Raw genomic sequence first — 27,988 nt, forward strand, 5'->3', positions numbered from 1 at the left:
GTGGTTTTGTGTTTCTGGATTTCTGGATATTCTAGCTGAATTTGTGGATTATATGTAGAAACTACAACACAATGCTATAACTATCAGACTATTATTTCTGTCTTGAGGCAGTGATATTGATAAGTCAATTAGTTTACACATTAACACAAGGATATTGGTTAATGTTGTTTTCCATCATGACTATATTCTCAAACACTGCTGCGTAAAGATAGACTAGGAGTCTATGAATTTTCCATGTCTCCACATTTTTATATTATGTATTTACAAATACTTTAAAAATTGCAGTTGTTTAGTAAAATATGCAGCCCTGAATCCATTCAGATACCTCTCATGTTGTGCCCTCATGATCTGAACTGCTGTTTTTTCCTGTATGATCTCATCAATCTGAACATGTTTCTAAGAAAGGAATCCCACTTTTGTCTTTTACATCCTGCCTCTCTCTAGTGACTTTTGTTCCTCATCTCTGATTCCTCATGTGAGATTATTGATTGGACATGAAGTTCAGCGTGCCAAAGACACACAGCTCAAACACATCCTTTCTTTGTGTCCGTGTTGAATTTTACAATTTTATATTCGTATATAAATCACAGGGTAACTAACTTACTGTTTTTCGCCAACGAGCAGGGTAGGGTACAAGTAATTCAGAGAATTTATCAGTGATGGCCTCGATCAATTTCTCTAGCTCCTTGAAGTGAACTGGTCTGGACTGGTGATTGAGACTGGAGAATTGAGAGACAAGAATAATCTTTAATCAAGGTGGGGACTGTAAAAAATGTTAAATCACCAAGGCAAGTAATGCACAGCATACTCACCCCATATCTGCTACAACTGAAATTCTCCTATAAAAGTCCAGATTTACGCCTCATTAACGCACTAAAACTTTACGAAGTGAAGGGTAGCTCAGAAAGCCACACAGGTTATCATAAAGCTGCTAAACATTGGCTACGGTTACATTATGTTTTTCCATTCGGACTTAACTATTCCTCATTAAATAACTCTAAATTAAAAGTATTGTCCTTTCAGTTTGCATGGGAAAGGTAATTTTGAATTGAGGTTTAAATGGAAAACACGTTTCTTACACAGTACTCAACGCCACTTTAGATCTGGGGGTTGGGAAGGGTTCCTATTGGACGTGACGTACTTGCGTAAACAGAAAATAAACAAACTCCTCTTACTGTTTCTTTTCATTTCATTTCTACCTTTGGCCGCACTCAGTTCATTCAGCTTAAATCTTTCTCCTTTGAGCTATCTCCCCTCACTGCAGGTGTCCTTCATCAGTCTCCTTCTCTTTATCATCTTCATCATTCCCCTTTGCAATATTTTCCAGAAACGTGACATTCATTTTCATTGCTACGCGGATGACACCCAGCTTTACGTTTCTGGTAAACCCAACTCCTCCTTTTCACCATCCTCCCTCTCCAATTGTCTTAACAGATCTTTGTGACTCTCCATAATAACATGCTTAAATGGCGAGATGCCAGAGAGCACGACTTGTTTGCATTAAATTAGCTCACCGCTAGATCATTGTAATTCTGACACAATGAGGCTTTGATGTCTCTAGTCCTGCTATTCATCTGAAAATCACTTATATCTTTTTTTTTTTTAAATGATGAAAAACCAAAGCATGCAGTATATGTAATACAACCCACATCAGTGTTTACCAACATATGCATAGATGGCTATCAAACAGTGTGTTCGTGTGGTGAAACATGCATGTGAGATTACAAGAACAGATGAGTTCAACATAGGAAGCCACATCTAAATGAAACCACCACAGCTAACCTATTTGCATTAAAACAAGACATTTGCATCTAATCAGTCTTTGTGTTTTGTATATACCTGCACAATGAGGCGCCAGCGCAGGCAGCCTGTGTGGCAACCAACAGGCAGGGGGACGACACTCCGGCTACCACAGCCTCAGAAACTGCCACAAATCCTGAGCCACTGGGGAACAAATGTACACTTGGGGGCTGTCTGTTGACACACACAAACATATACACTCAAAATCAAGCAGCACAAGCACAACTTTAAACATTTTTTGCCTACTAGTGTAATAGTGGCAACACAATTTGTACAAAGCAGCTAACATCCACTGTATGATGCTGTGTGATAATGCAATAAAACACTAGCAGTCTGTTATTTTGTCTCATTTTTCCTTCAAATTTTTGATTACTGTCCCAAAACAACAGGTATTCGTCCACGTCACTTCACCTCCCACACACACATGCATTTTCCCTTTCTTTAAGGGCAAGCAAAGTACTCATAACAAACAAATAGTACTGACCTCTTGGCATTACAAAGATCACAACATGATGTCTCTAGGATGCTGCACCACAACAGCAGTGCACTGGCTAACTGTTGCCACAACAGTAGTTTTTATAGACCATCAGAAAATAATACATTCATGCACACTGACATGTACACAAAAACACAGTTACACTTAGACAGTGTCTGTGAAATGCAAAACACCAATGTGCATAAAAAATCAACATGGAAAAGCACATATTTAAACAAGGCTCATTCATGGTTAAGCTAAATAAGAATCAGCTCTTTACACTGTCTCTCCTACACACACCTGCTAAACATATTTCACCTGGTTCAGCAATTCAACAGCTCTGGTGTCACTACTATTTTTTTTTCCTGTTTCAATCGACATAAAGTACAAATTCCCAACATATTTTACTTTTTTTTTTATTTGCTGTATTATTACCTTGTGATGGGGAATAAGTTCCATTAAAATTATGTCAACGTTGCAGAAACAGAACGGTGTTTTATCGGCTTGTGAAAGGTTTTAATCTCAGGGACGGTAGACAATCAAATCTGATAAAACTCTGTACTAGATCATATTTAATGTTTTCAAGTCATCTTCAGGCAGTGCAGCTGTTGTACAAATTTGTCTGAGGAATATAATACAGAAAGCAATATTGATTGAAGTCCATCAACATGAACACTATTTCAAATCAAAACACATTTCCTATAAAGTCTGAATGATCCTGATTGAGAGATGCTGAAGCTGCTTCTGCACAAATACTGTAGCTGTCTCTAAATCTGGCAGCTACATACTACCAACAAATGCTGCGTGTATTTTATATGTTGCATATTATATCAGGATGCAGTATAAAACTGTTGAAGGTTTTACCACTAAAGTGTAGCGTTAATAAAATGACTAATAAATGTGAACTTTTTTTTTCTTTTCCTAAAGATGAACATCTACATTTCAGATGCACATCTATCTGATGGCTGCATCGAACCACAGATTCACTCCAACTGTGAAACAACTTGAAGGTTATTTTTGTTGATATTTGACCTTCGATGCAGCGGCTATTGTCTGCCATGTTCTCAGCTTCCTTGGCTGCTGCTGAGATCTGCATTGTAGTGCATAGTGCAAAGTCAGGCAAGTACAACATGATTATGCATCTATGATCATGATTATCTTACAATAAAAACAACTGTAATTATGCAATTTAACTCATTTTTGTGATAAGATCAAGGTATCCCTGAGATTTTTGCAGCATCAGCACCACTTCTCCAGATTTTATTTTGCATATTGAATCATGGAAAATTACCATATTTTCCAAACCATTAGGTGCACTTAAAATACCTACGTTTTCTCTCAAAAATCAACAGTGCGCCTTATGTATTAATTCATTCTGATTGCTCTTATTAGCCTCAAACTGATTTTATGTGGTACGCAGCGCTCAAAAAGCTGTCAAAATGTTTTTGTACGACTTTGGTACGCTACAACTCCACACCACTTTGGGGCATAATGGTTGTCAGCGGCCTCGCTGAGTAATGCGTACTGTGCTTCGGCTTCAACATACAGGTACCAGTTTACTGTGTGGGACCATGGAATAAGCATATTAAACAACTTGGACCAGTGCATTACCGGTTGTGTTTTAATGCATTACACGGAGTCTAGAATACCACGACATGCAGCGACGTTATTGAACAGTTTTAATACACAAATTGCAGTTGTTTAATCTGCTTATGATCCTGCACAGTAAACATTTGATAACAAATGTTTATTTATTTTTTACAAAACTTGCTAAATATGCTAAAGTATAGGAGCCATTTTATGCTGGTCTCGATGTACTATTTATGCTCAACAACATTTGTCAAGCTACAGATCTTAACCAGCGGATTAACGTGTTGCTATGGTGACGCCCACAACCGAGTGATATGAAGGTGATTTAACTTGCCGAACTACGTGTACGTGCATACGTAAATAATGCAGGCCTGCTGGCATTAAAATTTTTACAGACCATGATCCATCTTATAACCCGGTGTGCCTTATGTATAAAATAAAGTATTATATGTTGTATTTTAAGGATACACTGCCATGGCAGCTGGGTTGAAATATAGTCCTTCTTACTCAAAGGCAAATGTAATTGTAGCCTTAATTACCTGTAATGTAACCTTGGTTATCTTATATGGAGTGTGTATTTGTGTGAGTCCTCATGTAACTGGTAAAAATGTGGAGAAGCTGAGATGCAGACTCATCACCTGAAGCAACTGAGTTAGGATGCTCACTGCTGTGGAGCTATTTTGGCAGAATGCTGGTAAATAAAATAAATAAATAAATATATAATGTTTTAAAAAAAGATAACAGTCCTACCTTTCCAGTATTTCAGTGAGGAGCACGAAACCTTGTTTTGGTACTTCCAGATCGGTCATCTGCAAAGCTTCCTTCAGACTCCGCACCAAGGATTCGATACCTAGCACACATCATAAACACAAACAACATCTGTGTACCTCATCTAATCTTGCTCAAGTTTTCTGACATCTAATATCTTCCAACACAACAAACTATAACATCTTTCTGCATTAAAACAAATGGCATGCTCCTAAATGTTATACTAATGAGGGACAAGCACAAACACACCTCAACAGTCACAGTTCTTCAATATGTTAACAGCAGCAGTGATACATGTTTTTTAATTTAACGCTACATGGAAGCTGCTGCAATGTCCCCATGTTTAGACTGATCTAGAGCAAGAGTCTTAATAGAAAGAAGAAGTTGCTGCAACAGATACTGTGCATACTGACAAATTGATTCTGGACTGCAAGTGTTTCCAAGCTTTTTCTCTCAGCTGGGGTTTGAGTGCTGGAGGGACAGCAGGGCCTGAACAGCCTAATCAACTAAAACACTACTGCTAATAAAAGCATGCAAAGAAAAAGGAAAAATGTGGGGGAAAAAAACTGGTGGTGCTTTTTCTATCCAATTTTGCAATCCATTTAAATGTCAATCAGATATACCACTAAAGTGTAAAACCAATGCACCAGTATCGTACAAATATCAGTGATCAATTCTTCAAACTGAAATATTGGTCAATATTAATTTTTGACCAATTTACTAAAGGATATTTTGGTTCATAGATCAGTGGTTTCCGAACTTGGGTCCTTCAAAGAGCTCAGGGGTCCCCAAGGCTTTGACAGTTCAGAGCTAGCGTGACCTGAATTAAGGCCATGTCCACACAGAGACAAGTTGAAGTGTTTCTCTTTAGTTTTTGTCATTTGGGTGTTTCATTAATGCTGAACCAGTGTTTTGGGAGCCTGAAAACACCGGCTTTGCATCCTTTTATTAATGAGACATGCCTGAAAAATGCCACAGTGCAGATGATTTGTCCTTATATTGAAATAATAGAACAACATAAAATAAGTCTAGATGTTAATAATTAATAATTTTGGTTTTATCAGAGGAAAGGATTCAGACAAAATTCATAAGTTATGATGAGAAACAGGTAAGGAAAGCGTAAAACCAAGCATGGTTTCAGCACAAGGCAGATGGGGCGGTCTTTAGATTTTTGGTCGTTGCATGAAGGGGGTCCCTGTCAGATTAATCTGGGAGCCATTTTGTGTTGCACCATCTTGTGGCACTGCCATTATTGGATTGGTGAATCAGGGTCTCTGCTAATACCTGCAGGCTTGGACAGCAGCATGGGTGGTTGGACGGACAAATTAAAAAGTGGTTCATAGTTACTGACAAGTTATCTTGTTTGGTTATCTCAGAGTTACTCTATTTTCTATATTAGTTAGATATATTTGCATTAATGCTAAATCTGCTTCATCTAACATAGTCTGCTTTTAATAACTGACAATCCACACCAAAATATGAAACAAATGTCTTTATAACAAGTTATTCAAAAAAAATTCTTTGGTTTTTTTTTTTTTTTGCAAAGACCGTCAATATTTAACTTAGTCAGTGTTTCCCCCAAGTTTGCAGCCTTCAAGGGGCATGTCTGGCAGCAGGGACCCCATCTATCAGCAAATAGCGATTATTCTGTTTTAACTCTTCAATTTCACACATAAAACTTACAGGTTTAATAAAAATGGTGTAAATATCAACTTTAAAATCAGCTCTGTTGAGTCATGTTTCCATTAAGTCTGTAGCTATGACAGGTAACCTTTCTATTCCCAGTGATAATGACAACATAGCCTCATTTAAACATAATGTGACAGCTAGACTCCCCTAGGAAGTCATGTCACATTTCACTCATCGCAGACCAATTTTACACAAATGTTCGCTAGGCGGTCATTGTCAAACAAAACAAACCAAACAAAAAACACCCAAAAGACTTTTGTTTGCGTATCGCAGTGTTTTTCAACCACTGTGCCGTGGCACACTAGTGTGCTGTGACAGATCATCAGGTGGGCCCTGACAAATTGCCCAATTTCACCTCATTGGCATAAAAAGCTGCTTTGTGTTCATTCAAACAGGCCCCGGCTAAAGATAATAAAATTCCTACTTCTTGTGTTTATCTGATTTTCTATTTAAGAGGCTTTGACTTTATATCAATAATATGGACTATTAAAAAAAAATTTAAAAAAAAACATTTTGGTTTTTGGTGTGCCTTGTGATTTTTCAGTGAAATTGTCTCAAAAAAGGTTGAAAAACACTGGCGCATCGAACGTTTCTTCCATCCACGCTAAGTGACAGCATGTTAAAGCTAAAACAGCCTGATGTCATTTACCGTATTTAAATGACATCACGTCCTTTATGATTATAAATGGTTGCATGTCACTATTCTCCACACTCCCATCAAAGGACAGACAGAGAGGGTATGTCAGACTAAAACAACTGAGCTTTACAAATTTAGTCTAGTTTACAGGTATTCATCAACATCTTTGCTCTATTTTATCTATCTGTGGTCTAGTGGGATCTAACCTGCAGCTGGACCTCTCAACCACAAGCCCCATGCGTCTTCTGGCTGGTTATTGATGTGTTCAATCAAAAGCAAAGCTGAGTCCTCTCTCACACCACTGGTACATGAGGTCAATGTGGTAATTAGTGCGCACATCAAGTTATTAAATCTCTCTTTTTTTCTTTGAGTCCTCCATATCAATCTAATATCACAAGAATGCCTGTTATCTTTACGTTATGCTTACGTGGATGTTGTTGTAATCAAAGAACAGCTGATTCATTTCTATCCATTGCCATTTTATTTATAGAAAACGAACGCCACAATGGTAAGCTTTAATAAGCTTCCTTGGGGTGACTCGTTCAGTCCTGTCACCGTAAAAAAAAAAAGTTACATTTGCATGTGTGTATGAATAAACTACCAAAAATATCTACTTCCACTGCTATGTCCCTGGATTCATCTTTAAGCCTGAGTAGATATGTAAAATAACACTATTTTACTGAACCATGTTCACTAAATTCTGCAGTAATAAAATATTGGTGGATTTAATAAGGTGTTCTTGTCACATTAATAAGGGCACATTCACATCAGCCTTTTTGGTCTGAATCAGAGTCCATTTGCTCGGAAAGTCCGCTTTGTTTGGGAAAATGTGAATCCACAAAACCAATTCTGATTCAGACTAAAGAAGCGGACTCGGTCCGCCTACAAACGCAGGTCTCGGCCCGTTTCGAGTGGACCAAATGGAGGAAGCAGACTACGAGAAAAGAAAAGTCACTTCCTGCATTTGACGTAGCATTGCATTGTGGGTAAATACATAGCGATTGTTTTCTGCCTTGTCTGTTGTTCATAATGTGGTCATTGTTGCAGTGTAATTCTTTAGTATACTTGCAAAAGACAAATTAAAAACCCAAAATGGCAATAGTTTTGTGCTCTATGTTTAACTCGCAACAGTTTTCTTCTTCGGGTCTTGTCCTCGCTTTTGCTACATACTAGAGAATGGGGATATATTATTATAAAGGTTTGGCGTGTTTGACCAAAGTGCCACCTGAACACAATCTCTGTCTGAATGGATGCAACCCCCACAACTAAGCCGATCTCCCGATCACACCGAGTCTAGCAGACCATTCTGATATGAATGTACCCTAAGATGACCTGCAAAGGACAGTGATTCTCCAAGCTGTTGATCCACTTGTCTCCCCTCAGTTATCATCACTGATCTATCACCAAGTACTCAGACATGACAACCAATATCAAATGAAATCCAAAACTGTATACAAAGAGAGTGATGATAGCGTGACTCAACTGATCTGATCTGTCAAATCTCCCACATCAACTGTGCATAAAGGTAGAATGTCATTAATAGTCGTTGTAAAACATGGCTTAAGGACAGCTGCTATCCTGCTTGCATCTGTTTTCTCATTAGTGACGTTTCAAAGTTGTTGCGGCTTCACTTTTGTAGGAGACATAGGCATCCTGTTTCCCTATTTTTTGTTTTATATGTGGTCTGAGTCTTACCATACACAGAGTGACACTGGGAGAAGAAAAGTGGATCTTCAGTTAGTAATAGCAGGCAACTGTAGATACACCACAGGAGCATTTCATTCCTACTACTGGCCAGACGGTCAAAGAGAAACCCTATAAAAGATCAGAGACAAATGGAGGAATTTTTAGTGGTAGTCAAGAAAAAAAAAAAAAAAGCAGGGCGCAATGGTGATAAAATCAGAACAGTGTTCATTTTTAAATCAGAGCAAAGCAAGAAATTTGAGTAATATCATAAAATGTTTGATAAAAATCAATATTCAGTGATTTTATAAAAGAATAAATAGGAGAAACAAAGGTGAAAACATAGCAGAACTATTTTAAAAGACAAATCGATGACAAGAAAAAAAAGATGATCCAGGCCACATTTTGAGTGTCTCACCAGGTGTGTCAGCCTTGACGAAAAAAGCACCGTACCGACTGGGAGTGTGAGCCAAAATGGCTGCAATACACTTAGTAGTGGTCAGCTGCAACATCTCATCACCACTTAGCAGCACCTTGAAGACATGTTTAACAGGAATTACTACAATCTTCCAATCAATATAAATTTGGAACTAAAATATTTCAACATTGCCTTGTACTTTTTGTATTGAGGTGTGTTTTTTGTCACATCTTTTCACTTCGCACCCTTTTGATGAAGTGTAGAGGTCCCTCATTTTTTAGCCCCTGACCCATCCTTTCTCTTGTAATGTTTTTCCTCATCCTTCATTAAAAGGCACGCTGCTCTGTGGCTGCTGCCTCGGTCTGCCTGGTTCTGTTTATGTTATATGTATGCACTTTGCCAACTCTTGGCAAACTTGGCATTCTGGAATTAATCTCGCTGTGCCGGGACACTGGTTCAATGTTAATAAATCTGATTCTGTTCGCAAAAACAGAAATGAAGCAACATTTTGCTCAGAGTAATTGCCTCTGGATGAGACATGCTGCACAGCTGTTTAATCCTCATAGTAAAAAGGTACTTTACCTGCACAGGTAAAGGGTTGGAGCAAATATTTTAAAAGCGTCATGCCAAATTTCTTTTCTTAACTCTGATGCAAACTGAAAGTGAAATAAATATGCCTGTTTATTAATATTTAAAATCTAATTACTCAAGACTTTTAGTGTTTACATAGCTTACTTATAATATTTACCAAGTGACACAAAAGCAAAAGAAAATCTTGAGAGATACATGCAAGCAGAAGCCAGATCGAGCCTGAAAAGATTGTCACAACTTCTTGTTGCCATGACAACATAACGGCCTAGTAGTTGCAGAAATGGAGAACCTGGGTATAAGGCTCCAGAGTGCCATCAGAGGTGAAGCAGTGTGGACCTTTAAGTAAGGCTCTTAACACTTCCTAACTGCTCCCTACCACCTTCTCCCAGTCAGAAATAATGAGGTAAGATTGTTCATTGTTATTAGTTGCTCATAATAACACTGTGGAAAATCAAAGAAATGTCTAATTGATTACTTTAGACTGTCATTGTATTGCTTGTGTTGCAAGCTGATTGTCTTAGCAATCAGTCTTTGTTTTTTTTTTTTCTCTTATCTTCAGAGTTGTGGAGTGATTGGGGCTGTATGGATCTGCCAGCCAAAGAAGTTACAGTTTATCTGTCACTAATTTATGCCAGAATAACAACATTAAACATACAGATGTACAGTAAATACATGCGCATAAATAGATGGATGACCCAAAAAAACCCCCAAAACATTTACTCTCTGTCTCAAAACCTCTAAGCATAAAAATCATTCAGAAGGATTCATTATTTTTTGGCAGAGAATCTGACAACTTCATGTGATTATTTAGGAAAAAGTTTAGCAACATAGCACGGCGGTGATCTAATCAACTCTACTAACGTCATGAGCTGTGCTGCGCTGAGAGTCATCACTGAGAAAGTCCAACAAAATGTAATCTACATACTGATTTCCCAGACATGAAGCACAAATATTTGGACAGGGTAAAATCCCACTGAATCCCTGTTCAAAGGCGCATTAATCCAGGAATTGAGCTTTCTGTTGTGATTATGATCAGTGCCAGAGAGTAGGTCTTGGGAGTGGGAGCAGGATGTTTAGACAGAGACCTTTTTCAGCAAGAGAGGCAGAAGGCATTGGTCAGTGGGCTGTTGCTCTTGGTTTTGGATGAGGGCCTGGCTGTTGTTGGCGAGGATGTCCTGGTTCTCATCGCACATCATCGGAGTGCCTGGGCTGTTCATCAGAACGGACACTGCCTCGCCCACCTGTACAAGGCGCCAAAGCAGCTCTAACAGAAGAATGACAAGTTGTAAAAGCAGACACTGATGACTGATGACAATGATGACTTAGATATGTCTTGCCAACTGATCAATTGATGAAGGGAATAAATAGAAAAATGGACTGATTTTTGTTTATATTTTTATTCTCTTTAAAGATTTAATATGAAATGTACACTCACACTGTTTGTATTCTCAGCATTACAACATTAAATATGCAAGTTTTTCTTCCATTCATTAAAGCAAATTATCTGTACTTTATTAAAAAGCTTCCAAAAGAATGCACTTGTCATATCTGATCATTTTTATGAGATCACATCTGATGATGTGATGAAATTCTTCACAATGTGCACTCATTTTATAGCAAACACAAGGTAGGAGGAGAGTGAAGAACACCATCAATACAGCAGAAGATAAACTTGTATACTCTATCCATTTCTGGCATCAAACAACTGAAAAAAGTGATAAGTCATACTGAAACTGGAAAATAAAACCTGATAAAAACCTGCTAATAGCTTCCCACAAGAGTTGAGGTGGTGTGATTAGCATGCTGAGAACTCCATTAACATGAAATGGGGCTGAGCTGAAGAGTAAAAAGTATCTTACGGTTAAACATGAGTTCACACCGCAAATTGATTTAAGTTTGGAGTTTTACAATCATTTCTCCAAAAACAGAGATACTGCAAACATAAATGGAAAAAAAGCAGGAAACAAATTACGTGAACCCTATATTTGACTAAAAAGCTCCAAGACTGCATATTAATGTTGGAACAGATCAATGACAACGCTTAGTGAAAAGTAAAAGCAGGATGTTATTTATCACTGTGTTGCATGGTCTCTTTTCCAGTAGCAATATCTACATTTTTGGGATCTAAACAGACAAATTACTGCAGTTCTGAAAACAAAATGTTTTTCAGCTTTTGGTTTGTTTCACAATGTACCACACACACCTTTTACACAGGCAATATCCTGCAGTGTTTGTCATTTTGTTGTTGAATCAAGCGATATATTCAGTCATCTCACTAACTGACTGGACCATTAGGTCTCATTTAGGAATTTAACAAGGATTAACCATAATCTATCAGAAATGTTGACCCATTCCCTCAATTGTAATATTTATGTTTCAAAATGAAATCCAGTCCTCTGATTGGATAACTGGGTGACTGAAGTTGAACACAGATACATAAATATAGAGAACATAAGCTATAAGCCCATATACTGGATTAAAGTCAGCAGAGTGCAGCACTGTAAATATATTCAGTAGGAGAAACAGCGAACTGGAGCTTTTTTTCCCCATTATATTTCTTATATAAAACACGCATACATAAGTAAACAAAACAGGGACATTTTTCTCACCAACGCAGTGTTTAATGAGCTTTGCTGAGCCGGCGTTAGCAAAGGTCTGCAGCAAAAGGACACAGACTCTGTCCCTGAAGGCAACAGGCAAAGACTGAGCTGCTGTGTCTCCAAGCGCCCTCAACAGCTGGATCCAGACATACACCACTGCCGTCTTCAGCGCTTCATCGGGGTAAAGCAGGGCTGAGCACAAGTGGTCTAGCAAAGGCACTGGCAGACAGATGGAAAGAAGTGTAAAGAAATGTACAGTGAAATGAAAATTGAGCAAAGGAAGTGCAGCAGTAGGTGTGGAAAAAGGGGTGCAGTGTGGGGTGGTGGTTCTAAGTATAAACCTTAGAACTGGTTTATACTTTGTGCTTTTATTAAACCAAACAGCCTATGTTATTTTTGTGATTTATGACACACACATACATGCATAAACACACACACACTGGTGGTCACTCATGTCAGAAAACACGCTAATCAGCTGAAAATCTGACAAACATATCAGTGTTTGCTGAAACTCTCCCAGGCTGGAGAAGATGGAAAAACTCTAGTGAAGAGCAGCTGGATGATTTTTTTTCCTGCTCTGATGTTAAAGGCAAGCTAGGAGATCCTGGAAAAAATGGTTTGAGCAAGCTACATTATGAAAATACACAATTCAAAAGTCCAAACCCTTTTCACCAGACTTGCCTCCAAAGCACAGAAACGTGCAACACGTGTTCTAGAGGGTTCCTTAGCGTGTGTACCATATTTTGATTTAATCTACCACTCATTCCTAAAGATGGAATCCCAACCCATGAGTGGTGCGCTGGAAATTTTATGTGGGTTGCCAAATAAAGTATTTTACTTCAGTCTGCTCTACTGATCAAGATCTGAACATGCAGTTCACCTGTTAGCCACACAAGGAAGCTTCTTCATTTTTCGCCACTTGGTTTCAATTTTCCTGAAGCTTTAGTCCTCAATGTTTTGATTCAAGCCACAGGTAGCCAAAACAGCTGGAAATTCCATCCATCCATCCATCCATCCAATTGAATGGCTAAAGGGCTGTAAATGGGATTTTAAGTAAATTAGTAAAGAAAATATCCTGAAAAAGATCTCCAACCCTGCCTTTAAGATGAGAATGTCACAGCCATTGCCGGAACGCACACATCTAAGCAAGAGAAATCTGTCATTGCAGTTGCAGCTCGCCACAGCGAATCACCACTCAGGTGAATTGTCACATTTTACGCCAGAAGCCCCTTCTGATGCAACCCTCTGCATTTACCCAGGCTTGGGACCGACCCTCAGAGAACAATCCTCCTCAGGGCTGCAGCAGTGTTGGGGAGCAGGACCTGAACCGCTGACTGTCAGGTCACAAAATAAGCGGCTAAATCTTCTTTATAGGTTTTAACAAGGTCAACATGTTTTCTGAGATGAGAATATTTCTTGACTACTCAACAAAAAGTCTTCATCTTGATGTTGAAAACTTTTTTGTTTGTTTTCAACACCACATTTCAGTCATTTACAGAGGTTTGCACGATGAAGTTTGGACACGCAACATAAAAGGTGATGTACTGGATAGTAAAAACTAAAAAAGTAACTTTTTACCTCGACAATTTTGGAAGAACACTTGAGTTAAAGTTTTGCAACTTTCACTCCTGCTTTGTTTTTTTAGCATCAAAGACAATTCTGCCCAAAGTGCATTTCATTCTTTTAAACACTTGCAGCTCAAACAGTGCTTCATAAAGACTGAGGCATGCATTTACAAGTGATGGCCAGACACATGGCTGCAGTCCTGTTTGTGCTGAGTGACAGGCAGTTTGTTCCTTTGATGAATAGACTACAAGTGTGTCATGCTTGTTATAGAAATGAACAAAAAATCATTTCGATCCATCATTGAGATCCCTCTACTCCGCAGCATTGTTTTGTCCTTGTAAATTACATTACAAGGTTAATGACGTTTCAAATATCAGAATAAAGAGAATTAAAATTCTCCGTCAGGTCTCTCACATCAGTTTGCATTTGTTTCGGACTCAAACCAGAGGATACCATCTTCACTGTCTTCTCATTAACTTGTGAAATTAAGTCATGCAACTTGCTTTTTTTTGCTGCAGCTAGGTGCACCTATAACCACAGATAATCCCAGAGAGAAGCATTTTTGTTCAATTTAATTCCAGTTTTGTGTCACGGCCTAAAATATTATGTAGTCTTTGCTTAATCTAAAAGAAATCATGGCCAAAACGGGACAATAAATGTGTCTTACAACTATTTTCTCCAAAACACATGCTAGGTCACAAATATAATGGTCTGATTATTGCTTTCTATGGGGGAAATGGTATCCTCCAACAGCAGTTAACACAACAGCCACCTGTGGTAGTGCTGCTGCCAATAGCTATCTGTTGATATCTGTTCAGATTAGTGATACTGCTGACGATGCAGGGGGCTGAAAATGTGCTTGCAACTTCTCCCACGACACTTACAAATAACAAGTCTAAACTGATTTAAGCACATACTTGTCTCAGGAAAAGGTTTCTAAACCCTTTTTTCAATCAGTTGTATTTGTAAAACTGACTGAAGTTGGGCATTGGTGAACAGGCCATAGGGGTGTGGCGATAACACTGGGATGTCCATATGGAAGAAAACAACATGTGAGCTTCAAGTGACGCTACTTAAGAAAACAGTGGAGCCCAAACTGGAAATGAAACTTGGCAAAAAGATGAGACGGTTTAAGAATGGCTGCTGGGGTGAGAATGGATTAACATGGTAAGCAGGGAAAAGATATGCTGGAAGAGTATAAAAAAGAAATAGAAAAAAAGAAGAAGCAGAACAAGAGTCTCTTCACACAAAGCAGCAAATGTCACTACTCGAGATTTCCAGGTTTGCAGTCTGCCAGAAAAAGTCTGATACAGTTTCCTAAGAAGAAGAATAAAAAAAAAGCAGGGCAAAAAAATCCTCTCTTGGAGAGGCTGATAATGGGAAAACAATAATAGGAAAGGGCACAGGTAGATGTAGGAAGGCTTTAGATGATGGGAGAGGGGAAGCCACAGGGTGACAGAAGAAATACAACAGCTGCAAAGACAGAGTGTCATGCTGCAAAAAACTGGAAGAGAAACCGAGTTGTTGCATACACTGCCTGCATCGTTAACTGGAACATGTTTATGCCCTAAAATATCAGCTAGACATTTATACCTTAAATAACCAGACAGTCTGTAGCTTTACCCAAGCTACTGAGGTGTTTCACTTCACATGTGAAATATAATCTAATGGCTTCCCATTTTTACAGAAGGTTGTTAGAATTCATGAGGTCACAGTCAAAAAGTTTTTCCCCATAAACACCTATTCTGCCCAACTAAACCCCGTTTTTAGGAAGGTAATTGCACAAGGTACTGTTTTTAGCGTCTATTCACCTGAGCCGAAAATGTAATGTTTACAGACTGCAGGCTACTGATTGGCCAGGTGGTGACATCTCTGGATGAGTCGTGAGAGCATCTCGTTTACAATAACCCTGCCAAAATCTCCTGTACTTATGTCTCGTCGGCCGCTGCTTTCAATGACTCTCTTCTTTGTTCCAGAGTCTGACAAAAAGCTATGGTCTGAGCAGCAGGTATACAATCGCTCCAATGTCCTCCATTGTTGCGTCGCGCTTGTTTCACATTCAAGTGGTGTCAAAGGACTTTTGGGACCCCTTACTACAACAGTCCCACCGATACTGTAAAACAACCAAATGCGGGTAGTCGGGTCAAGTCAAGCTGGTATACATAAAAAAATACAAGCCTTCAGGTTGTTGTTTTTTATTGCCTTTTTTTAGAGTCATTTCATTACACTCCCCCAATTTCTGATTTGTTATGCACCAACTTCATGCCTCAGCACGACGCCTGGATTGTCTCAGTTGTCTTGTTTTCTGTTCTCCTCGTGGATCTGGACACCGACAGTTCTCATACCTGCCTTTTGTTAGTCATTAGCTTCCTCAGTATAAACACTCGCTGGTTTCTTTTGTTCAATGCTGGATCCTTGTTAACACAGTCATCATTGTTGTAACTTTCTTGTCAGTCTGCATTCTCTCTTGTTCGTCAATCGTTCAGCCTTTGGATTTCTTGCTTTAACAGCACTTTTAATCAAGTCTTTTGATTAAAATTAAGCCTTTTGATTTGCCATTTGCTTGTTTGTTTTTCCATTTGGATTTTTCCCCTCGTCATGACCATGACAGTCATTTTAATACAACCATTGGTGTATTTGTATTATACAGTGATATCACTGGCTTAAAATTAGCTCGGATCTTTCCTTTCAGAAAAAATATTATCACATTAAAACAGATCCAAGTAATGAGACATTCTTGACTGTGTGTATTTTTAGAGACAGATTTGCAAATACAAAGTAGCACTGAAAGAGAAATAAACAATGCTGAAGTGCAGGACAGGGGAGAAGACAGAGGACAGACCCAGTCGGTGGAGAAGAAAAAAAAAAAAAAAAAAAAAGAACGAGAAAGAGATATACAAGAGAGTACAAGAGCCAAGCAGCAGCCCGGCTGCTCTGTGAAGCAGATCAAAACCCATGTGAGGCAGGAGAGGCCCCCAGACTTGTTTGATTAAACCAAAATATATGAAGCGGCCAAGATGAGAGCCAGGCATTAAGAGAGAAGGAGAGAGTGGAGATAGAAGAGGGAATGAGAGGATAAATCCTCCACAGACTGAAGAGGGAAATGTAGAATAACTATCTTGCACCACATTTTAAAACACACCAACACAGAGGCAAGAACAGCAAAAAGCTAAATTAAAAGATTAAACAATTTACTTTTGCCTTTGCTGACAGGGAAACCAGTGGTTCATTTCCTTATTTTACTGGCCCGCCGTGATGCTGTGTGCTCTGAACTACCTCTTTATTCATCTTGTGATCTGCTTTCTGCTGTCCTTCTTTGTAGCTGAGTACACACTGCTTCACAGTGCTTAACAAAAGCTTTCTCCATCTGGCTCGACGTCTTTCCAAACTTCCAGCCTCAAGTGATTTAGCCCATCATTCAAGTTTATTTGCATTGATTCAACTATAGGTTTTTATGTGTTATTTACCTCATAATTATGCAAAGAAAAACTAAGTAATAAACACCAAATACTGGACTGATGCACATTTTTAGAGAAACAAAGGCCCTGATCACAAAACCTTCAAATTTAGGCTCTCTGTTTGAAATTATGAGAAACACCGTAAATTCTGTCATTTTCTTCCCTTAAATTCCTTATCTCTTTCTGCTCCCCCCTCCCCGGTTTATGCCTCATCCTCTATTCTGACTCACACACACTGCCTATATCCACTCTTCAGACAGATTTCGAGGCAATGACATCAGTAAGTCAGGAATGAGAGATGGTGAGGAAAAGAAAAGGCAGAGTAAGGAAAACAAATGAGAAGGTTTAATCATGCAGATAGGCAGAAAGTGAAGCTAAGAAAGAGCGAGATCTGCTGGGAGCTCTGGGCTTGTGTTGTTACTGCCTTTTTGATGTCGTTAGTCCAAACAGGCCCACAGGGACATTGTTGAGTGACAGGCCGCAGACAGACACACACAGTCAATAACAGCCCACATCTTACATCAGCATCGCAACAACCCTTTGCTACCTGCTGGTGCTCAGGAGAGCTTGTAAGCCAATGAAGATTCATTATAACTGGACGCATTTAGCAAAGTGAAACGACAACGATTCTTGTTTTTCTTTTTTTGTTTGTTTTTGCATAAAGCTCCCCAGTGCCCTTATATGTAAAGACAAGCACTCAAGCATGACAAACACGTCACACCACACACTAGCTTAAAGTGATTAACAATACCTGTTAGAGTGGAGACATGGTCCAGTGACAAATGGACGTCATGTTAGTCTGTGATGCAGAGATTAAATCAGCAGATGTGTGAGGTAAGGCTGCTGAGGTGCATTATGTGTCTCCATCATTATGCTACATGTTTTCAGCAGAAGCTAGATATGAAAAGTATGATTAACGTAAAACAACAGGATGGCAAATGAAAAATTCAGAACAGCTGGATATTAAATTGGATGTCAAGGGGAAAGGACGTGGCAGTTTTAAACACACACTTTCTGACCTGCCGTGTTAAACATGCACCTGTCTGATTATCTATTGTTCTTCAGTCGCCTACAGACACTTTCAAAGCTACAAGAAGCAGCTGAAACCATAAGGGTCAACTTCCTTCTTTAAAATAAGACAAATAAAAACATTTTTACCAGAAGCCTTAGTGGTTTCATCCCCCCCAACTCCATACTTTACAGAGTAAGCCAGCAGAATTAGTACGTAGATGTTTTGTTGGAGGAAAATCTGTCTTAAGTTTCATGTTAAAAATTCCTCCCCAAAATTTAAAGTTTTGTTTTTACTTCAATTTCTGCCAATTTTAATGAGAATCTTTAGATTCTGCAACATTTATGGAATTAATTTGAAGACGCAACTAAAGCTGGATGTTTTTATTTTAAATACTGAGCTTAACACATACTTTAACCAACATAAGCCTTTTGGTAAAATGTAATAAATAGCACAATAAAACATCAGTCATTTGACCAGTCCAACTTTATTTCAGACTGATACCTCCTCAAACGCCTTGGGCTCCTCTGGACAAGGAGGAACTTTTTAATTCTCAACTGGATCGAACCAACAAACAGACTTCATTAAATAATATGAATTAATAGCTTCATATGTGTAACAGATCCAGGTTCAATAAACAGGGTGTAAATCTCAACTTCATAATCAGCTCTGCTGAATCCTGTCACCATGAACTCTGTTACAGGGAACCAGTGGTGTACTACAGGGTATACGCAGGGTAAAACAGAGTTTATGGAGTATACCCACTTCTTTTTTTTTTTTTTTGGTCAGCATTGAGTATACCCACTTCAAAACCCCCTGTGATGCTGCTTTTACAATTACAAACATACCTACACATGTAAACGTCAACCAGCAGCTAATTTCAGGTTACCTATGCTACACTGGGGCAGTTCGCCATCAGCTACATTAACTTTAGCCTGAACAGAGACAAAATAAAGATATATGTATATATATTTATGAGCCTGTCTCTCACTAGTATGTTGGGCAGTATTGGTTTTGTCACTTCATTACTCTTTCTACCAGAAACCGAATAGCAGAAATTATGTGACAATGAGCAAACATACTGATGGATTTTGGGATAAACTAAATAGAATAGTGTCACTTCTTCTGAAACAACGTTTTTCTGGGCTACTTTTTTCTGTTTTTAAAACAAGGGTGAAAAATTTAAAGTATACCCACATGTTGAGGGACCACTACACCACGGCAGGTAACCTACCTGTTAAAGTGTTACAGTGGGAATATGACACGTGATACAAACAACATAGCAATATTCAAAGATCATGTGACAGCCAGACTCAGGTGTGAAGTCATGTTGCATTTCCAATCAATTTCAGACTTAATCGCACGTCAAAAAACAAAAAAGGCTGGATTATACTGTATGATAAGTTCCTTAATGACAAAAGTCATCAAAGTATACTCACATGTCAAAACAGTATTTAGAAGTGCTTCTTTCAAGGTGTGTAGTTTAAAATCCACGTAAACACAAACACATAAAGAGTTTAAAATCAGACTTCTGTAAACCTATGGCTGCATTTATGTGTGTTTGGACGGGGCTTCTGTTCTAGTTTCTCACCATACTGCGTCACGAGGCTGTGGGCGACATTTGGGATCGCTTTCATAAGGTTCCCCAAGAAGTTAAATATATGCAGGAAGGGCTTCATACTTTGCTGGTCGCTCAGCTAGACAGAGAAAGCACAAAACAGTATTGAAAACATGACATACGTTTTTTAACATTTTTGGATTAATATGGTACAGAAGATCCCTGTAAGTAATACTTGACCTCATAGATTTCCTGCAATAAATAATAAGATCAACAGTGCTATGACAGAATATAATACATTTCTTTCAATAAACACACTGCCTTGTTCCAAAAAAAAGTCATTACTTGGATTTAACTAATAGACAGGGGTCTCTTATTGACTGATTACGGCTCAGGTGATTATCAGCTGGCAACATTTTAATTAACCGCAATTGATGAAATGAGTGGTTTCTTTTTATGTTTTTAAGCAACAATGTGGAGAGACACGTCCCCTGGTTGTGGAAAAGATGCAAGTCTTGTTCAGAAAATGTCAAATCATTGGCATGCATCAAGTAGAGACATCTAAGGAAATTGCCAAAAAGGACGAAAATTGGGTGAAAACTGTCCAATGCATTATTAAAAACTGGAAGGATAATATTGAACCATCGCCTTCCAGGAAGAAATGTTGCTGGGAAGAAATACTGAATGATGGTAACGGGTAATCATTTAAATTTTCTGTGAACTCAAATTGAAGAAAATACATGACTAAAACTCAAGTCTGTTTAATAGTTAAAGTGAGAACATTTCCACATGCAAAATGTGACGAGAACTCAAGGCATTGGGACTTAACAGCTGTGCAGCCATAATAAAACCACTGATTAGTGAAGCTAACCACAGAAAAAGGATTCAATTTGCTAGGAAGCATTAAGAGTGGACTCTGGAGCAATGGAATAAAGTCAGGTGGTCTGCTGGGATGTGCTGGAGAAGGCTTTGCACATTGGTTGGACTCTCCTGCCATCGATACAAGATGTTGAGGAAAAATGAAAGAAGCACTGACGGGAAATAAATTGTGTGACATTGCAAAAGCTTACTGAAACAATGGCACAGTAAATATGTGCTATAATCAAAGATAAGGGCGGTAAATCAAAATATGTGTGTGTGTGGCTACTTTTTTTGGCCAGTCAGCATATTTATGTCTTAAAGCTGTAATACTTGACAATTTTTTGTCATACAAGTTAGTAAACTACCATACTGCAACAGATATAACTGCACAGCAACCATGAATGACTACTCACAGCAACACTGACATTTTTCATTTCACTTTAGCTGTGGAGATATTTTTCAGCATATTTGTGAAAGATCAAGTGAAAAAGTAACCACAGATTCAGTGAGCAATAGCTCCATAAATATTACAACTTTAAGCTCTGTAGATGAAACCCTTAGGAGAACAAAAAGAAAAAAAACAATACGGCTCATCTCCATTACATAAGGCAAGAACGAGTTGGAAACTATATCAAAAGTGAAATATCTACTTCCACTCGGTGAACTTTTCAACTATGTATCAGGAAGCACTGACTTTGCTGAACATGTTGCAACAGTATTAAACTCTGCAATACAAACAAAGCCCAAAACTGTTAAATCAGGTTTAGTCACAGTAGTAATGCAGTGCGTCTTCATTCAATGTACCATACAACTTTCAAAATGTTGACAGGTTACATTTTATTAACAGATTCAAAGGATAGATGAGGTGAAAAGCACGAATATGACAACTGTCCAATAGATTCAACAAAATCAGACCAACTTAATTCTCAGCTGCTTTAACTATAAAATGTTATTTTACTAAATTATTGTAACGAGACTCCATTCCAGTTACATAAAAGAGACTTGTCTACTCTGCCTGGTGTTCCACTTTCCTGGTATTATCAACATACACAGCTGTACTATTATCCACCGGCTGCAGAACGATGCTACTCCACTATCATTTCCCCTTGAGGTGACAAAACAGCAGCAAGAAGGGAACAAGCACACTGTTTCTTTACTAAACAGCCTTGTGTGGATTTTATTAAGGTTACACAAATGCAGCTAAAAGTTGCAGAATGATGTGCCTGCATATGTACATGAGTGACAGAAGTGTTTCTGTTTACATCTTTAAATGTTTGTCTTACCTGTTTGTAGATCTCATTCAAAACTGGATGAAATGACAGCTCATTCTGGAGCTCCAGAAGCAGCTGAACCAGTACTGATACGTATAAACACACACACAAATGTATGCATGTACAGAGACAAACAAAAAACAAAGAGAGGCCTTCATTAAATAAGCATCACAGTTAAACAGTTTCACAGATATACAGAAAATATCTTCAACTGTCAGAAAGAAGAAAGCAACATAGCTGTTTGTTCTTCTTTGTCTTCCATCGTTTTCTCAACAAACAGACTGACATAATAACCCCATTAATAACACGACTCAAATACGCTTCAATGGGTTCTTATTTGTTGTGCAAAGAGAAAAAGTGGGATATAACTTTCAGCATTCAAATCATTTTAAGAACAAAGCGGTCCTTTGGGTGTTTTGGGAGGCTTTACATAAAATTATTCTTTCATTTAAATTTACAATCACAACTTTGCATGCTGGAAGCTGCAAAAGCTATGAAGCTATGAGTGCTGCAAAAGCGTGATTTTACTGAGAGGGCGGCATTACAGATGAAAAGAAATCTGCATTTAGCTGACTAAATCAGTTATTGAACATAAAGAATTCTCTGTTTTTCAATTTTGTATTGACACTTTCTACATTTGAAACGAGGTAAAGGCTGTGGGAATAGTTTAAAATGTTATAAAAGGTAACCCAGGTTACTGGCATCAACCATTATAACAAAGTTGAGATGCAATCTGTGTGTTTACAGAATTGCAAGAAAAGTCTGTGTCCATGTTTGTACATACATGCGAGTAGAATGTGTGAGCATAATTATAGAAATTATGTATGCAAATCCAGGAATACGCACCTTGATCAGATTTTTCCAGAGTGACTGGGTCCTCCACCGTTTGAAGCATAACTGGAAAAGAAAAAGCCCGACACAGACCAAGATTTTAAAAAATGACATACTTCACAAGCCCCCTTGCAATATCACAGTTGGCAAAACTAAAAAGTACCAAACCAATGAAAAAAAAAAACATGTAAAAATGCAATTTGAAAAGATGTATGAAAAGATTTTTAAATATAAGTCTACAACCATGTGCAAACAAAGACGCTTATTATGTTCTGACTGGCCTATCTTGAAGGGCACTTCAACAAATCACTGAACAAGCAAAATAATGGCTCTTATTATCTTTTCCTAGAGCGCTAGACCTTTTTATTTAGCTGTATATCTTCTTGTATTGGTACTTATATTACAGTGGAGATGCTTTAGGCCTGATATTCCTAATGTTGTGACACTTCAATAGAAGAAAATGTGTCAGTATAAACATCTGACGATAAGTTTTTATAGAAACACACTGGCATAAAATGACTGTAAGGGAAGATTTACAAAGCAACACTTAACTTATATTTATCTGCCTTAATCCAAACATCTCTGAGGAAAAACTCAGTAATATAGTGGAGCAAAGATAATGTTCAAGCTCCAGCAGTAATATATTTACCACAATGCGCCTGCATAATAAGCACAAAGTATCCACTTTCCATGAAAGTAAACTACCTGAACTTCTGTGCATCTACAACTTCATTTTTTTCTAAACTTGTGCAGCAGTTGACAGATCAGACTGAAACAATGCAGTCTTGTTGTGGAACAATTTTTTAATTTTATATCTCACTTAAAGAAATGATCAGAAAAATGATTTATTTTCTGAAGAAATCTTTAAACATATATATATGTCATCTTAAAAATAACCTCACCATCACCAAACCTCCCTTTGTTCTCTGAAACGATAAAGACGTCTAAATTAGTCAATGTACAGCTGCAAATTTACAGGGGGTGGTGGTGGCTCAGATGGTAGAGCCGTTTGTGCTGAAGGTTGGTGGTTTGAGTCCTGCAGCCCTAAAGGGGACACAAGTGTTCTCTGATGGTCGGTCGCAAGCCCGGAAAAATGCAAAGAGTTGTGTCAGCAAAGGCAACCAGCATAAAACATGTCTCAAAGTACAACCACGTGAATTATGCTTCCATACAGTCTTGATAGCTGGAAAATGGGGAAAAAGCCAAAAATAACCTCCAAATTTACAGGAGGTGTAATAGCTGCATTCTCCCTGGCATAAGTCCTGATCATCAATTATGTTTGTTTCCTTCAAGATGTTATCTTTTTATGAGCAATTGGACCTGAACAATATAACAATTCTAGCACCATCTCCTTGGTCAATGCATTCTTGTGAATTCTTACTAAATACCATGACTGCTACACTTTTTATCACTACAACCTTGTTTTCTTATATTTTTCTATTAATTATGACTTAAATTGGGATTTTCTGGTTATCAGTCCCATTTCCTGCAGCTGACTTTTTACAGTTCAGCAACACTGACTCCATTTTGGGTTCAGTTTTCTTTCCTTACATTTTGACATCTTGGTCTATTGTCATGCTTCCCTTTTACAACCTTCCTGTTCAGCTTCATTTGCCAAGCTCTGTGGTAAATTACCACACTGAAGGGGTTTTATAATCCGCTCCATTGTTTCAGCTGAAAAACGCCTGGTGGGGGGCCATGTTTCCTGTCAATCTGCCAGCTGCAACAGCCCATTAAGGTCTGCATGCACTCCCTCCTGAGTGCAGACTAATTTGCACATATATAATCCTGCAAGACTTGTTTTGGAAATAGTTATTACATGAGGATTCAATCATTGCTACCTGAAAGAAAAAGTGCCACAAATTATGTAAATTTGATCCTATTCATTTAAGGTACATTATGGTCAATAATGTAAAAAATAATGGACTGGCACAGTGGTGATGAGTAGGATGAGTAGGAATATTAAACTGTCAAACTAAAGCCATCAAGATCTCCAAAGCAACTAGCACTGGTTTAATGGTACATGGCATTTCTATATGCAACCCGGACAAAATTCACTGTTGATGATTATTGTTTTATAAGTATACATAAGAAAGTGGTTTGTGCCTTCAAAGGAACAAATGACAAATAACAGCAATGTGATTTTTTTTCTCTCTTTAACTTCTATAGTCTTGTTGCATATTTTCTTACCTAATAGTGTAGCTATGAAGTGCAGAGTGACTCTATGGTCCTGTCGGAGCAGTTCTCTCAAGGCCCCCGGAGAACTCTTCAGCACCCCGATTATGTTAGACAAGGCAAACGACTTCCTCACCAACTGTTTCACACAGTGAAGATATAAGGAAGTTTAAAATAGGTCTGTTCATCAATAAAAGTGAACAGGAAGGTGTGGTTTTACATTAGAGAAACAAAAAAGGCAGTGAATTAATAGTCATAATAGCACCTGCAGGTGAATCTCACAAAATTAGATCATCTAAAAGTTCATTTTTATAAGTACATCAATAGAAAAAAGTGAAACTCAAATTATTCATTTCTGGACTCTAATGAAGAAATGTTAGTCTAATGAAAGATATGTCCATGTACTGTACAGTGTACACAATATACTTGGTCAATACATGGCCAGGGCTTCTTTTGCATAAACTGCTACATCAAAGCAGCGTGGCATGGAGGCGATTAGCCTGGGGCACTGCTAAGCTGTTATGGAAGCCCATATTGCTTTGATAGAGGTCTTCAGCTCATCCACATCGTTGGGTCTGGTGTCTTTGATCTTCCTCAACAGTTACGGTCAGGCATGTTTGCTGGCCTTCAAGCACAGTGGTGGTCAATTAGCAAAGTACTGCTACTTTTGGCATTGTGAGCAAGTGGCAACTAATACTGGAAATCAAATCAACATCTTCATACAGTTAGCCAGCAGAGGGAAGTAAGAAGTGCTCTAAAGTTTCCTGGTAGATGGCTGTGCTGACTTTGGACTTGATTAAACACAGTGGACTTAAATTTCAGAAGTTGACATGGACCCCAAAAATCCTAAAAATTGTGAAAATATTACACTGGACCAGACTCTGTCATTGATTTCTAAATGACATTAAGAATTTACTTTTATCTGAAAAGAGGGCTGTGGACCTTTGAGCACCTGCCAAGTCATTTTTCTTCTTAGCACAGGTAAGATGTTTTGGATTTAGGACAGTAACAGGCCTATGCGTGTGTGCGGTGTGTGTGTGTGTGTGTATGTATGGTGGTTCTTAAAGCACTCACTCCAGCTGCAATCCACTTTCCTCGAAATTCAACTTAATTCTTAGATGGGCTTTGCTTCACAGTCCTCAAAATACTGCAGTCATCCCTGACGGTTGTGCACCTTTTTCTCCCACAATTTTTCCTTCCATTCATATGTTTAATATATTTTCCACTCTGAACAGAAAGCTTCTTTAGTATTGACCTTTTGTGGCCTGTACTCATTTTTCCATGATTCTTACAGTTAGGATATAAGCATCTCCTGAGTTGGAGTCTGCATGTACGGGACCCAACTATCCAGGTTATGCTCATTGCTCTTATAGTGATGGGTAGTCTAGCCATCCATTACTTAAGTAGCAATGGGGATGTTACCTGATGCACTGAGAAGTACCTCACTCTATTTCTCTAATATATTAATGTATAAATATATGCCAATATTGCCGTCTCTAACTTATTTCTCCTTTTTTCCGCAGGTCTTCCTGAATAAGTGCAGTTGTATATGTTGATCTGTCTTTCCTGTCCTCTCCACCCCAACCAGTCGAGGCAGATGGCTGCCCTCCCTGAGCCGGGTTCTGCCGGAGGTTTTCTTCCTGTTAAAGGGGAGTTTTTTCCTTCCCACTGCTGCCTCATGCATGCTCAGGATGTGGGATTGGATCGAAGTCATGACTCAATACAATCAGTTGGTTTCTATTATAGGATATGTATGAATTGGCTTGAAATGATGTGTATGTTGATTCGTGTATGTAAAATGCCCTGTGACAATATTGTTGTGAAGTGGCACTTTACAAGTAAAGTTGAATTGAATGGTGTTCATGACTTATGTTGTGGACACCTGTCGAACCAACAGACTTCTCCATGATGTGTTTGCCACTGAACCAGACTGAAAGACCAATTAAAAGCTCATGAAACCAAACAAGTGTTTTGGGTTAATGATCTGATTAGACTGTCACATAATAAGATGGCTGCATTAACAAATCTTTTAACACTAATTAAATTTTCTGAAATATTGAATATGAGATCATTTTATAATAATAATCCAAATTAAAAGGAGACGAATGACGAATGAATGTTGCTTTGTTTGTGTTGACTCACCGCAATCTCCTCAGTTTCCATCATTTCAATAACACAGGCCAAACAGAGCAACCCACCCTCTGCAGGCCGTCGACGGACACTCCATTTCACATCATGTCTGAAGTGGACTTTGTCATAAACTATATTTGTCATAGTAGTCATTTCACCTGCCGAAACAGAAATTTATCCACCACTTATTTTCAAAGAGCGTGTCAATAAAATGGGTAGCTAGCTAACAACACGATTAGCTCAATAAAATGGGTAGCTAGCTAACAACACGATTAGCTCATTGTAAGGCTATAAACCAGCTCTTCGGTAATTCTACCGAAAATATAATCTGTTTCTCTTTTCTTAATAATGGTTATATATCGAAACATTATAACACATAAAATAGAACTACTTCATGCATCGACGATACTGGAAAACTACTAAATATGAGGTATTTATCCATAATTAACCTGCACGTCTCCGTGGCGCGAATTTCAAAACTCTAAACTTTATTAACAAAACAACACCATTAACAAGTTGCTGAATTGATTATTTTAAGTCGCAATAAAGGCGATCTTTCACTAGTTACATTTCTGACACCCTATAAACTACTCATTAATTCTTGGAAAAAAATAAGTTGTAAAATGTTAATCAAATGTTTATATTAATTTAATATTTTTATTTTAGGATAGTTACCTGTGGCTGTTTTTAGTAGAAAGTAATATAACGATACTGAGATAACAAAAACTGCACAACCTCAGAAGCATTTTTGACTTGTAGTCTTGAGCATTCAGGTATGTTTTAATAAAATGTCAAGGACTAATGATATCTGCAGTGATCTGAAGCAGTTGTTGCTGCTCTTTATTCTTATTAACTTTCCCAGAACGATGAACAGCTTT

The 27,988-nt window shown here is 38.2% G+C and overlaps 1 protein-coding gene across 1 annotated transcript in view; it reads right to left on the bottom strand.

The window, feature by feature from the left end:
* mei1 (meiotic double-stranded break formation protein 1) overlaps positions 1–27,254 on the bottom strand; it is a gene marked incomplete at both ends in the record, with an annotated part of 73,734 nt that extends 46,480 nt beyond the window's left edge. Inside the window, 12 exons of the mRNA XM_079252684.1 lie at positions 605–719; positions 1,840–1,974; positions 4,616–4,715; positions 8,655–8,774; positions 9,061–9,175; positions 10,737–10,915; positions 12,261–12,470; positions 19,876–19,981; positions 21,987–22,060; positions 22,821–22,871; positions 24,996–25,119; positions 27,123–27,254. Of these exons, the coding sequence (XP_079108810.1) occupies positions 605–719; positions 1,840–1,974; positions 4,616–4,715; positions 8,655–8,774; positions 9,061–9,175; positions 10,737–10,915; positions 12,261–12,470; positions 19,876–19,981; positions 21,987–22,060; positions 22,821–22,871; positions 24,996–25,119; positions 27,123–27,254 (1,461 nt within the window). The remainder of the gene's footprint in view (positions 1–604; positions 720–1,839; positions 1,975–4,615; positions 4,716–8,654; positions 8,775–9,060; positions 9,176–10,736; positions 10,916–12,260; positions 12,471–19,875; positions 19,982–21,986; positions 22,061–22,820; positions 22,872–24,995; positions 25,120–27,122) is intronic.
* Positions 27,255–27,988: the final 734 nt, after the last annotated feature.

The sequence above is a fragment of the Telmatherina bonti genome, assembly GCF_933228915.1.
Source record: "Telmatherina bonti genome assembly, chromosome: 14".
NCBI classification, from domain to species: domain Eukaryota; kingdom Metazoa; phylum Chordata; class Actinopteri; order Atheriniformes; family Telmatherinidae; genus Telmatherina; species Telmatherina bonti.